Source organism: Gouania willdenowi, chromosome 14 (genome assembly GCF_900634775.1).
Source record: "Gouania willdenowi chromosome 14, fGouWil2.1, whole genome shotgun sequence".
NCBI classification, from domain to species: domain Eukaryota; kingdom Metazoa; phylum Chordata; class Actinopteri; order Blenniiformes; family Gobiesocidae; genus Gouania; species Gouania willdenowi.
In genome coordinates this window covers 23,668,774-23,683,191 of record NC_041057.1, presented here as the reverse complement: position 1 = coordinate 23,683,191, position 14,418 = coordinate 23,668,774, and the positions used below count along the sequence as shown (strand labels likewise).

Below are 14,418 nucleotides of genomic sequence, written 5' to 3'. Positions count from 1 at the left end.
TGTTCAATTACAACTCAGTTCTGATTATAATGACCAGCATTTTTTCCAATTACTATTAAAATTCAAATTATTTTTTCCCCTGAAAGTCAATTACAGTTGCATTCTCAATTACTAAAGTTCAATAACAATATTATTGTTGCATTTAAAAGCCATTAATAAAACATGTTGCACATGTCTTGTTTTCTTGTCAAAATGTTACATCTTAACTGACTTAATAGGTCTTATTAACTGTTTGTGATATCAGCTATGGAAGAAAGGGTGGTCTTTTGAGGAAATGGGCTTGCCAAACCTTTTGCCTGCCAGGGGCCAATTCAGTTAAAAACAACTCACATTACTGCCAAATTTTTTTTTTTGTGTGTGTGTTTAATTTTAAAGGAAGTGGCTATCCGTACGGTTGCCATATCGCAGCACCCTTATTTGGCCAGTTTAGGTCACGTGATAGGTCAGTCATTGGTCCATTTAGGTCACGTGACTAAGACTAAACTTTACCCTAAACCTAACCATAAAAATTGTTGCGATATTGGGTTATAACCTAACCCTATCCCTAAACCTAAAACACTACGTACGTGTACTTCGGTAACCGTACCAATAGACACTTTCAATTTTAATTGTATTTGAACAATATTGTGTTTATATTTTCTATCAGACTATTTATGCCATTTTTCTTTTTTTCGAAAACTGAGACCTAGAGACCCACTATAGACGGAAGACCTTAACCAACTGATCTGAGGAGAAAGAGACAAAAAGCCTCAGAAATACCTGGATACAGGCTATCACAGACACTGCCCCCTTTTCTTTTTCTGAGAAAGATTACCAGATTGTTTTTGTTCTAATTTTGTATATTTTTTCTTTAATTTAGTGTGTTTTTGGAGTCTTTAGTTGCACTTTTTTTTTAACCATTTTGTGTGCTTGGCCCCCGGGCCGCCAGTTGCCCACAGCGGATCGGATTTAGCCCCCGGGCCTTGAGTTTCAGACTCATGCATTGAGGTCCGCGTGAGTGAAGATGTGGCGACTCCTAGAGGTCGCAGACAGAATAGCGGGAGGCGTTCGTACTGTGGCCAAAGGTGAGCTCAGTGAGGACGGCTCCTCCTCAGTGATCGCTCTACTGTTGCACGTATTAAAGTGGAACTTTCAGATTACCGTGAGTATCTACGTTTCTCATCGACTTTCTTCCTCCATTAGCAAAGGCCATTAATTCTATAGTCATATTCGGCGTCAGCAATATTTGAAAAAGGGTGACGAACGTAAGTAGCTCTTCAGTCGAGTGAAGTTTTGTGTTGTAGCAAGCTAATGCTAGCTTCCCTGACAGCAACGTTAGCAAGTATTAGCCAACTTTACGGCGGTGTTACGCTTCAAATGTTGTCCGTTTTAGGTGATGTATGAGTAGCTTCCGAGTAGCTACATCAGCTGCCAAGCTATAATCACAACCCCTGGTTATCAACTCAGAATAAAGTATTTAGGCACAGTTTGAAATTATTTCGTCTTCATGGGTTTCATGTTTGCTATATCAGACAATTGTAGCTGAACCTCGTCATGTTAAAAAAAAAGGTGCTAAAACAGAGTAATGCTGAGTCATAACGTATTAAGTATTATTATTCTGCACTGTTGGTTTGAAGTAAAAAAAAAAAAAAAAAATGCAACAAGGTCATATTTTTGATATTATCCAAACATATTTTTGCATTCTTCAACCAGCACAGCCAACTAAGAAAGTAGGAAGTTAGCCACCAGTTTAAGGGGTCACCAGTTTGAGCGTAACATTGGCTAGTTGCCGGCTTCTTCTTCTTCTTCTTAAATTAGGTCCAGATTTGAATTATACATTACAAAAAATAAAATTCGTTTCTCCACCATCACAAATCGAGGAAAAGCTTTTTTTTTTTTTTTTTTAATTCTTTACGTAGTCTATCTTTTAATATACTCATGTGTATGGTAGCTGTGGTTGTTTTGCTAAAATAAAAATGTGGGTCAGGACAGAAGTCAACGAACACGGTCCGGTCATGTTTTATTGTGAGTAGTAGTTGCACTACTCATAATAAAGCAACTCACGTTGTAAAGCCACAGAATACTTCTATGAACGTTTTTAGGTGTTTGTACTTAGCCTGCTGTGACCTAGTGCAGATTAGCATTAGCTGTAATGAGGCTATTTGTTTGTTCCCAGTGTGTGGTGTGAACGCTTCACCTCAACAGGGACTGGACGACATGGCACGACTGGTGGCAGTTTGCAGAGAAGGGGAGGATGACTATTCTTTCCTGGCAAGGCAGATCCCTCTCTATGTGGAAGATGTGCTCACGGTCAGTTCTTCAGCTTCTACTAGAATAGAATACACCGTTATTGATCACAAAAGGAAAATTAACCTTTGCAGCAATACAACATAAAAGCAGATCGTATTTATTTTTGTTCTTACTAAGACAGAATAATAGTGCGAAATATAGATAGACCGATATGGATTTTTTTTTTTTTTTCATCAGCCTTAGCCGATGACCGATACGGACTGCCAATTTTCTTGAGCCAATACTACTTTTGCATCATAAAAATTACACAGTAATGATAACAAATGGTGCAAGTCTCAATTTTGAAAAAAGGAACATTTATTGAATTGAACAAAGGTGAGGTAGATCGACAAGTAAAAAACATTTAACAAAAATTAAATACAGGTGATGTGGAGCAAAAACAAGTAAAACATATTTAACAAATATTAAAAACAGGTGTTGTAGAAAAAGAACAAGTAAAACATATTTCTGCTCTCTGTAAATAATGCGGATCGGCAAACGCAGCAGCCCGCATCGGCCGATGTCGATACTTGTAAAAAATGCAAAAATTGGCCGATATATAGGCCGGCCGATGTATCGGTCTATCAGTAGTGCTAAAGGTATTATTCACAGTGAGTGCGATGTACTCTGTATTGTAGAACTGAGACTAATTCTAGTCCTTATCCAAAGGGTGTGATATTACATTTTGCTCTTTATTTTAAAGCTTTCACAAGTGTGTTATTGCGTAGGCAGTAGGCACTGATGTTGAACAAAGTGCCCCGTTTTGCATTTGCTTCTTGAATTAAACAAAAATATGTTGTAACTTACCATTAATTCGAGAACCGTCTATCCTCTATAAACTTGCTCATTCATATCTTTAGGAACGTTCTGTCCACTGTTAGACCAGGGGTCTGCAACCTGTGGCTCTGGAGCCTCATGTGGCTCTTTGACTCTTTTGCAATGGCTCCCTATAGCTTAAAAAAAAATCAGAATTTGTCAGCCTTTATTAAATAATTCCATAAAATGTGACCTTCCTCGTGTGTTAGCATTCTGTTAGCATCTCTTATGATAATGGGTCAGTTTTTACCCATGTCTTAAATCAGCTGTGAAATACAGTAAAAAAAAAATATTATTTATCATCTCATTTGTTTTTACCTTGTCAGGCTTCCTAATCAATGAAAACCTTGGTATTTATATTTTTGGTGTGTGCGTCTCAGCCTTTTTTTATCATCATTCACCTTGATGTATATATTTTCTAAATGGTTTGCATTTAATTATATTATAAATGACAGTGTTTGTAGAATTTACATGCCAATTATAAAGTGAAATTCCTGAACTCAATTACGATGACAACAGAAGCAGATTTTAAAAATTACAATCATCATTACGTCATAACTGTCATTAATGATCAATTCTTCAATTTCCATTTATAATTGACCCTAACCCTGAAAGGAACACTTGTATGTAAGCAGTGTTTTGTTCTTTAACTACTACGGCCCCTTTAACTTTGATTGTGATCTCCATGTCAGATGGTGATGGAGTTTTCTGACAGTATGGTGGAGGTTGACAACCAAGATATTCACACCGCTCACTGGAAACAGTTCTCTGAGGCAAGTGATGACTTTGACACACTGTTAATTTACTTCTGTTTATTGTCTGGTTCATTCTCAACTAATAAATGAATGCAACATGCTTTTACATGATTTATCAACATAATGTTTGATTCCCTCATCTGCAGCACTTCTCCAGGTTGAGCAAACAGGACTTGAATGTGGCCATGCTGGTGACGTCTGGAGAGGTGTACAGTGCATTATCTCAGTTGGTGCCGTGTGTGGGCTGTAGACGAAGTGTGGAGCGACTTCTTTCTCATTTGGTGGTATCAGGGAAACCTGCATTGGATCCTCTCATGGTGAAACCCGCAGGCACGCTCTCTGTCACAAGTGCATGTTTAACCGATGTGAAGAAGCTCTATGCTCTCCTCTACGTCCAGGGGTAAGTCTATGAGAAGTCAGAATGATAAGCTTTAATTAACATTGATCAACCAAAATTAAAATTAATTACTAATCATAGCTAAAGGCCAAATATTGGAATTGTGCTTGTTTTAGCTAGTGGTGTGTAAAAGTTATGTTTTGTACTGTATTTACAGGTCAAAGTTAAATGAAATGATTGATTCCATTCCAAAAAGTAAGAAGAACAAACGATGCCAGCTGCATTCTTTAGACACGCATAAGCCTAAACCCTTTGGGTGAGTATTTCTCTTCTAATGCTGCGTTCACACCGAAGGCGTCTTCTGCGGCGCGACGCGTCTGCCGCACGAAACATTACGCAGGTTTTGCAGGATCAAAAAATGTCCCCATTTGCTTCATATGCGCGTTTGAAGCGAAGCACCACCCACCGGTGATACATCCAACTCGGTTAGTTTCACTGCCTGCTGAAGCGAGGTTCTGCGCTCCTTTTTCTCCTCTCATAAACATAAACCACCAGTGAAAAAAGCCAGTATGATTAGCGGCTAATGCTATCCTAGCTCAGTGCCGACTTTCTAAGATGAAAACTACAGAGAGAACTTTTACCTTCTACTACCACCTCCTCGTTGATTCTCCTCCACGCCAAATCCTTCCTAGTCCGGTCCCAGTTAAAAAGGTTGTCATACAGCTCCAGGTGGTCACACACAGCTTCTACTCCATGGTTGAATGGGTGAACAGACCGGTGTCCGTGTTGATGGCCTGACGTCATCGTCAACAAAGACTCTGATTGGCTTTCGTCATGCGAAACAGTCACAGGAGTTCAATATTTTCAACTCGTGCGAATGTGCAAATATTGGGAGCACGCTTGCACGGCCAACGCTCTTGACGCGCAGATCGGACCACACTGCCGCTCAGGAACAATTTTGCATCTGGGTTGCATTTGTTCATTGACTTTGTATGTAATCTGGAGGCATGAAGATTTCGTGACACATCCGGTGTGAACGCAGCATACGTCTACTTTGAATATGGTTCCAATTTAAAGGTATTACAAATGTTTTATACTGTCTGAAAACAATACAAATATTGTTATGTCACATGATAATGCTCATTAAATATACACGAAAAACATTTTCAACTTTGGCCCTCTGAATCAGTCTAAAGGAATGTATATCACTCTAGCAAAATCATTTTAAAGTGATTTTGTCATAATAAAATGCATGTGTTTCAGGGGAAGCTGGATGGATGTCTGGGAGCGGATGTCTCAGGAGTGCAGGGATGAGGTCGTCGTTATTGACAGCACCTGTTTACTTGAGACACTGGAGACATACTTGCGTAAACATAGGTAATGTGGTAACATTACAGCACTGATTTCTGCATGCTAACACAGTTTGAATGATATTGATCAGTATTTTTCCTCACAGATTTTGCACAGACTGTAAGAATAAAGTACTGAGGGCATATAACATCTTGGTCGGGGAGGTGGAAAGCAGTAAAGAGAAAGGATACTGCACTACTCTATTTGAAGGATTATGCTGCTGCCCACACGAACGCCACATCCATGTGTGCTGTGAAACAGACTTCATTGCCCACCTTCTGAGCCGGGCTGAACCCGAGTTCACCGGTGGCTACGAGTGAGTGAATTTCATTTAATGAAATTTTCTTAAGGTGTTGTGTTTTTTTTTCAACCAAATATACTTGCATTGTCCTTTAAACAGAAGGAGAGAAAGACATGCAAAGACTATCGACATTGCACAAGAGGAAGTCCTGACATGCCTGGGTATTCACCTGTATGAGAGGCTGCACAGAATCTGGCAGAGACTGAGAGCTGAGGAGCAGACTTGGCAGATATTGTTTCACTTGGGCGTTGATGCTCTACGCAAGCGATTTGAGGTATAAACAGCTACAATGTCAGGTCAGAAAAATAGTACAACACATTGTCACGGTTTGGCGAGAAAACAAGGACATTTACAAAATTAGCACAACACTTGTGTGTTCTGTTGGACTCGTTTTTAAACATTTGAATCATTTTCCAAAATGGAATGGTTTATTCCATTTATATTCTAGAATACTGTCAAATTAATTGTTCATTAAACTATATCAGGCAAAAAGAAACCACTTCCATCTCAAGTGGGCAGATTTTAGGTGGGAAAAACAAAATTTGACATTTGCATTTGCACTAAATGAAAAAGAGTATCAGTCCCTGCAGGTTCTTTACTCGAAAAATTCTATGTTTTGTGACAAATTTTTGTTTAATTTAGGGAAATTTTGTGATATTGGTTGTTTGAGTGCTTTAGAAAAGTTTAGTTCACTGACAATTTGCGATTAAGTGACTGCAGTCATCTGATAAAAGCATGGGAAACTGCAAATAAGAACACAATTATTTAAACAAATATTGAGCACAGATAAACACAATTTACTGTCATTTGTAGCCCTTAATGCCATTGGCAATCATCTACTCTTGGAATGTTTCAACCTAAATATTTAAGATCTTTGTAGTAGAAATAAACTTGGTTTCTAATATGTTTATTGGGAAGCAGAAACAGTATCAGCATAAACACAACACCTTGTGCAATGCAGCACTTCCCTACAATTTTAACCTCATTGGACCCGCCGGCGGGGACAGCTCCAGCTTCTGTGACTCTCACGGGTCTTAATGTTGTAAAAAATTAATTAAATCACACATTCTGTACATCTCTGTAATCCTAAGAAACTCAGCTAAAACTGTAGCCAACTTACATTCAGAACAAAAGACCATAGCACACACACCAGGCAATTTTGTTCAAAGAGGGAAAAGTAGACAACTCTGAAAACTCACTGCTGTAAGCTCTATACCAAGAGCCTACATCAAACTACAGGTCGAATATGTTACCTACCAAAGCAACACCACAAACAAAATACGCAGTGGAAGATATCAGCAATGATGGCAAATTGTCTTACCTTTGTTGTTTATTATCAAAAGTTGCTCCATTGGGTAAAAAAATGCAGAGAAGAATTTCACTACGGTGATGAATGAAGTTTAAAAAAAAGAAAAAATTACACACATCTGAGCACTTCTCAGCCGAGGAATCCGTCCAATGAGCGTTTAGTGCTCGTTCCCTCCTTTACCCAGCTCTGATTTGGCAGGGCTAAAGTTTGGTTCCTTAGTGTTTTAAATCACCAATTTCCACAGGCTCTGAGCTTTACAATGCAGTGTCAGACATTCTGATTGGTCAAAGCATTGCTGAACTAGACACATGCATAACAGCACCATAAACAGGAAACAAAATTAGCATTGTGCATGGCACCGCAGAGATCTGAATAAAAATTGATGTGCGTTTATTTTAAGCCAAATTGCAACATATAGTGGTAAAATATAAGACTAACAATGATTGGAATCAATTTCACTGACATATTACAGTTACACACTTGTTTCCAAACTTGTGGAAAACTTTGGCACAGTTGTGGCAAAGTGGGCTTCCGCCTGAACTTTTTTTTTAAAAAAACATGCATCTTTGGCCTAATGTTTATTATCATCACCAAACTTGCTGCAGTTATGTCCATACATTAGTTCAATTATTTCTGCTTTTACAGCCTTCATTAATGATAATTGGGTTTATATTTGATGTAAATCTCTAGTTTTTCTATTTACGGGTCCTACTTCAATCTGGACAAAAATTAGCCAAGTAGGTCATGTAGAAGCTTAGAAAAATGTGATATGTTATGGGTATGTCATTTTTAGCGAAAAGTGGCTGGGGCTTAAGAGGTTAAAATACATGATTAAACAAAAAACAAACAAAACAGCAAAGCATATAAACAGAACAGAGAAGATGGTATGTAATTACAATGGTGTTTAATGATAAATCACACAAAAACAAACAAGCACACCCACCCTACCAACCCTGGGGTGCACTCCTGGCAACAGTAGATGTTAAGACGGTACACATGACAAATTTCCTTATAACTAAGAAGGTGATCATTGGTCTCCAGATCTTCTCATGTTCCTTTAATCTGTCTATCAGAACATATCCGGTTTTCACCAAGTGGAGGGTATCTGTTAGGCTCGTCATCCATTGGCTGAAGGACAGAAGTTCTAATACTTTCCAACGCTGCTGAAGCCATTTTTTACCACAGAGAGGAACATGCGACAGTAATCGGTACTGAGCTTTTGAGGGGTTTTCTGAGGCTCCTGAGATGCCTAGTAGGATCAGTAAAGGACTGGGTCTCAATTGCACTGTCCAGATCCCTGTTGGAAAAGAAAAAAATCACCATGTAGTAGTAATAAACTTAAGGAGTACCTGTACTAGTCTTTTATACATCATAAAATGTTTTTGATGTATGGCCGATTTTTATTAACCGGAAATCCATCCTAATCTCCTTGTGTTATTCAATGTTTAATACAGGCGATTAGTCTGGAAGCATTCATAAGGCGTTTGAGTTCTGGGGAGATGAGCGGGGCGGGACAAACCAGTGCATAGTAACCAATCAAACGAAAAGCTAACGTGATGACCATAGCACAACAAGCTAAGCCAGTTCTTCTTCTTGTGGTTTCAACGATATATCCAGGTCTTTTAAAACAGAGAACGTCTTCTATGTGGCGGGTGCCATGTATGTTTTGACATTGTTTGGCGCAGGAGATATGACGTTCTGTCTGTACCACTCTGATTGGCTTGGTTTCTTTTAAACTAAGGAAGTGAGCAGAACCTGCGGCATAACCATGCCCACTTTTTTTTACAATAAGTAAGGAATTGGGTGTGACTTGGGTGTGACTGATTTTATAGCCAGATCCATTGCACTTCACAGTGATGTCCAGCCATATACTGGTTTGTTTTATTGGGGCATTGGTTCCCATATGTAGTTATACACTTCAGTAATGATACAACATTAATAATAAGCAACAGCTCCAGGACCCCTGGAGGAGCTCGAACCCCAGTTTGAGATTCACTACTCTCAAGGGCTGGATTTTGCTGTCGGGCCTTGAGTTTGACACATACAGTTGATAGCTGAATTGGGTCCTGATCACTTTAATAAAAATAACTGCATAGGACCTTACTGTATAGTTGAAACGGTCTTTATTCTGGCACCAGTTAGACCTCGTGCCAAGTTCCCCAGTAAATGTAATTATTGCCATGTCACAAAACAACTGTGGTGAGCATTTTTGTGCTGGTTTTGTGTTCGATACATTGTGGCACATCACTACTGCCCGAGCTCATTGGATTTCTTGTCCCTTGTGCAGATGGCAGTTGAGAAGATGCAGGGCATCAGTCGACTGGAGCAGTTGGTTGAGGAGCTCTCTGAGGAGGAGCGAGCCAAGGAGCTGAAGCAGGAGAGAAAGAGGCTGAAGAGAAAGAACCGGCGCAAAAATAAATGTGGATTTGACATGCCTGGACACGAAATTGAAGACAATGGGAACATTTCCATTGAAGTAATCTTCCTTTATCAAAAGTCTCCACTTTTAGGCTAACTTAAAGGTCTTTTGTCATTTTTTACAGCTACATCTGTTTGAAATTATCTATGGTTTTCTCACTCCACTGTAGGGTTCTCTGGAGTCCATGGAGGGCAGTTGCAAGGCCTGTGGGAGTCAAGATGAGGAAGAGGAGGTCGGTTGTGAAGGAAGAATGGCCACCAATGAGAGCACAACTTGTAACTGTCAAGGTGGCGATAAAAAAGGTACAACAGCCGGCAGACATTTCTCCAAGGAAAGAAGAATTTCATTAGTTCAAAATATGTTAAATCTGAAACTCCACCATGTGTTTCTCCAGATCTGTCCACCCACAGCAACAGTAGTGACTGTGGCTACTCGTCAAGTGTGGAGGGCAGTGAGATGGGATCACGAGAAGGCTCAGATGTTGCATGTTCTGAAGGCATCTGCAGTCACGACGAAGCAGGTTGGCTTTAACATGCATACGATCTCACTTCTGTCTGCAGCCATTATTGAGCATCTTTTCAACATATTAGGATGTGATTTATTTTTTTTCCTCTCAACTGTCTCAAGGAGATGACCCCAATCTTTGCTGTGCTGAACTCAAGGAGCAGGTCGGAACCGACTGTTTAGTGGACTGTTGGACACACACTGAGGAGAGCGTTCAATGCCAGAGCAAAAATCAGAAACAAAAAGGAACAAGCTTTAGCAGTGAGCAGGTAAAGCATGCCTCACACAGAGCGTACTCTCCAGGACCAAAAATACTGGGAAGTCCACTGCAGCCCTTTCTCTCCCCAGGTCCTGGACCAGGTCGCCGCACACAGAGAGGATAAGACTGTTTAGGATTTATTTTAGCTGGTATCTTACGTGATTTCTACCAGCAGTTTAGCGGTCCAAGTAGTATCCAAGTAAGACAGGCAAATGATAGTTATTAGAAAATTTACAATTACAGACTTTTACAAAATAATTACACAGCTTTTTGGGGGCCAGTAAAAATCTATTTTCTATGTTTTAATACCTAGCACTACCAATGGCATCTGTCAGCACACACAGAAGTTGATCATAAGAAACGTGGGCCACCAGTAGATACATAACAGTGTTTCGTCGTAATCTTCAAATTTTTTTTGATTTATGTATTCATAACATTTCAATTCACCAGTACGCCAGTCATGTGACTTTATGCTTTGCTCTTATTGGTCAGTGGGCTAATCTACATCATGAATTTGTCTGCAATGAGGCACCATCAGTCCTGAATGTTTTTATATGGCCAGGATTGCTCAGGACTTGGTCCGGGACCAATGAATCCTATCTGACGAACCTGGTCCACTCTGTGTGCGGCAATGTTCATTAATTCATATCTGATGTTTATTCCTGCAGGGACCAAAGGGTGGAGGATGCATGTCTGATGAGAGCCAAGGCCGCAGTGTGACACACTCTTGTCGAACCAAAGAAATCCTTTCAAGCCTGGCTCTCAGGTTACCACAGACAGCTCATCTGAAACAACTCATTGGTCATGTGAGGCCTCCAGAGACCACTTTTAGTCTTGAGGAACTCCTGGTAAGTCAGTAATACATTATTACAACCATTTACTGTCTATGACGAGGTTTTTCTGGTGTTTTTATGCACGTAAGCTGCAGAAACAAAAAAAATGGGTGAAAGAATTCCAAACAACTAGGCTTTACACCAATCTGATTGGCTATATCGCATCGGCTGATATTTTGCATTTTATGCAATTATTGTGATCGGCTGTAATCATTGTAGTGATAAAACTTTCTGTAGATGCTCCCATTGCACTGTTTTATCCCTCTCATTTACACCGAAGAGTTGTTAGCTTTACATGACACTTCTTTTTTTCACTCGTATTTGTGCACAAAGTTGTAAACCTGTGTGTGCGTATTTTATTTATTCAGCCCGACCATGTTAAAAGTGATAGTCCTAAAGCAGAGTGATGTCTCCCATTTATTTTCATAGCGGACACTTCTGTCCTTTTAGGGGCAGTGTTGGACAGCCAAACGTGCGCGTGTGTGCGCCACACCTCCGCTGTACACCTGTGAATATGGACGACAAGCAACAGCAGGTTTTGCGATGCCACAGTCAGTAAATATGTATTTGCTTCTAATGCTAATACATTAGTGTGGTCTGCCTCTGCAGCTTCATCTCCAACTCTCATGTAGTTGCTTCACAGCAGTCATTGAGTATGACATGGGACTCCGGTTTAATTCAACAGCTACAACGTTTATTTTATCGATCTGCTCCGTTCACACGCTCCCTCACTCCGCACAGTGGTCGAGGGACTAGGGCATTCATTCACAGTTAAAAGGCCACACACTCACACTGACAACAAATGTTATGTGATGTGTTCTGTGGCTGTAACAAAAGCAATTTCACCCGGGATTAATAAAGGAATTCTGATTCTAATTCTGATTATGGAAATTATTCAACTCTTCAACTCCCTCTCAGTCACAAGTAGGAGTGTGACAATATCTCGATCCGGCGATATATTGCAATATTTTTCCGCACGATCGATTATCGATATGCTCCCGCTAAGTATCGATTTTTATTTTGTTTTGTTTTGTTTTTTTTTTTCAAAACCTTTTCTGTTTTGTTTTTTTTCACTAAAATGTGCAAGTATGTCTTCATAAACATTTTGTGACTGTTTGTTGAAGGAACCAATATATTGTTTACTGGAATATTGCACTATACTGGTGTCACTGGTAAGAAAGACCCTATTTTTTGTTTACAGAAAGCACTATTTAGATACTTATTCATTTACATTGATATGTTGACACTTATTTACAGAAATGTTGCACTAAAATAGTGTCACTGTTCATAGGACACTTTTTCAATTTATTGTCTTTCAGAGATATAAAATAAAAATTGTATTTTATCACTTAATCTTTTTTTTCTTATGTCATAGATTATCGTAGATTGATTTCTGACCAATATATCGATAATTGCAGTATCGTCATATCGTGAGACAATCGTTATCGTGAGCTTTGTATCGCGTATCGTATCGTGAGGTACTGTACCTAGAGGTTACCACCAACTAGTCACAGGGCTGTGCTTAGGTCCCGAAAAATAGTACCATTTGATTTTTTTGTGAATCTGTATCAGGTATTACTGAAGGAATTCAGTCGTTACCTAAAAAAACAACCGGTATTCATGTGATTGGTTATTGTTTTTTTTGTTTTTTTACTCTGATCGGCCCAAAAATCCTGATTGTGTAAAGCCCTCAAACGACTAATATGGATACAGACATTGCTTTGCTATGAGGGAGCACATGAAATCCAGTTTAATAGGAAGATCTTTTCTTTTGATATGACAGAGAAAATATGGTTTACAAGTCTTGCTTTCGCAAACCTGTTCTTCATGTGTTCTTCATTCAGGATGATTCAGAAGTGGCCTCTGATGAAGACAACTGTCTCACACAGGATGAAATCCAGGCATTTTTAGAAAGTAACCAGTCCTTCTACAACAACCGCCATCAGTACCGACAACTGCTGAAAGAGAAGTTCACCAACTACTGCCGTAGCACCGAGCAAAACCAACCAGTCTGTGGTGAATGGTTACCCACGACAAGTGTCAATTAACTGCATTAGTGACCACTTAGTGACCACTTAGAAATAAGTCACGACTACTGCTGCAGCATTATTAAAAAAGATACATCTTTGGTGTACTTTATGAAGTCTTCTTGTACTTGAAGGTGAACAAGGTTTGATTTTTCTGTGTCGCTTTTTCACCAAAACACATTTTCATCTCTTTTCTCAGGCACTTTCTCCCCTATTGTTCTCTTTGACCAAGTTCACTTATTAGTAGAAGTTTCACTGTCGGGTTGTTGGGGGAAAAAACATGGTGGAGTTGGTTTAAGAGCTTTTCAAGCTGTGATATTAGGGGTATGTTTTACAAGTCTTATTTGAATGTTTTTTCATCTCATGTTTCTGCAGTGATTTTCTTTCGGTGACGAGTCTTTGTAGGCATGAAAAGTATGTGTACAGAAATCGTAAATATTGAGAATTGGCAGAGAATAAACATCCATTTGTAATAAGAATTTGGGTGTGATGATAGAAGCGCAATGTGCTAATCAACTAAATAAAGAGTATTTATATATTATTGATGTGTTGTTTTTTTTTTTTACCTCAGCCAAGAAGGTAATATTTTCACTGTAATTTATTTGTCAGCATGTCATAAGTGGATTTGACAAAGATGAACCTTGTGCTATGGAAGTATCCAATATATTTGGATTCAGTGGATTCAGATCAATATACTGATTCTGGATCAGTTTGGAATATCAAATAATCCTTATCTTTCTTAATTGGAAAAATATATCTACAGCAGTAGCTTTGTACAATTCTGATCTTTATGAAAATTGAAACAGTTATGTTGGGTTGATTCCTCAATTAATATACCAAGTTTCATCTGGATTGGATCGGGGTAGCTCATGTCATTGCCATTTTTTGAAGAAATGGTGGTACCCATACAGTTGGACCAACTGTATGGTTATTAATGCAATTTTAAATATATTTATATATTTCAACCCTTTAAAGTGATTCTTATAAGGATGACTGATCCAGATAACTGAATATCTGGCAACAACTTTAATTGCTATATTTGAGATTTGTTTAAACGTGCTTTGTAGTCTGTGGTTTAAGCCACAGTTACAGTATCTCTTTGTTGTGTTGAACCTCAACTTGCTTTTGTTTTTGTGTGATTATTAAAAGGGTTTTTTTCAAATCTTGAAAAATGTGAAAAGAATTACCAGTACTTCAGATCATTTTGTTTCACCAGGACTATCTTCGTCAAACACGTGAT

General features: G+C 38.9%; 1 protein-coding gene across 1 annotated transcript; it reads left to right on the top strand.

Moving 5' to 3' along the window:
* Window positions 1-1,013: 1,013 nt before the first annotated feature.
* Window positions 1,014-13,719, top strand: ggnbp2 (gametogenetin binding protein 2). Its single transcript, XM_028467418.1, has 14 exons — window positions 1,014-1,141; window positions 2,156-2,289; window positions 3,777-3,857; window positions 3,986-4,239; window positions 4,394-4,492; window positions 5,440-5,553; window positions 5,633-5,842; window positions 5,927-6,101; window positions 9,424-9,612; window positions 9,725-9,857; window positions 9,950-10,075; window positions 10,183-10,328; window positions 10,987-11,166; window positions 12,996-13,719. The coding sequence occupies exons 2-14, from the start codon at window positions 2,197-2,199 to the stop codon at window positions 13,197-13,199; spliced, it is 2,004 nt and encodes a 667-aa protein (XP_028323219.1). The 5' UTR covers window positions 1,014-1,141; window positions 2,156-2,196; the 3' UTR covers window positions 13,200-13,719.
* Window positions 13,720-14,418: the final 699 nt, after the last annotated feature.

Coding starts and splice junctions, on each gene's coding strand:
- ggnbp2 (XM_028467418.1), top strand. CDS start 2,197: ATGGCACGACTGGTGGCAGTTTGCAGAGAAGGGGAGGATGACTATTCT. Junction 9,858..9,949: donor TCAAGGTGGCGATAAAAAAG/GTACAACAGCCG, acceptor GTGTTTCTCCAG/ATCTGTCCACCCACAGCAAC. Junction 10,076..10,182: donor CTGCAGTCACGACGAAGCAG/GTTGGCTTTAAC, acceptor AACTGTCTCAAG/GAGATGACCCCAATCTTTGC.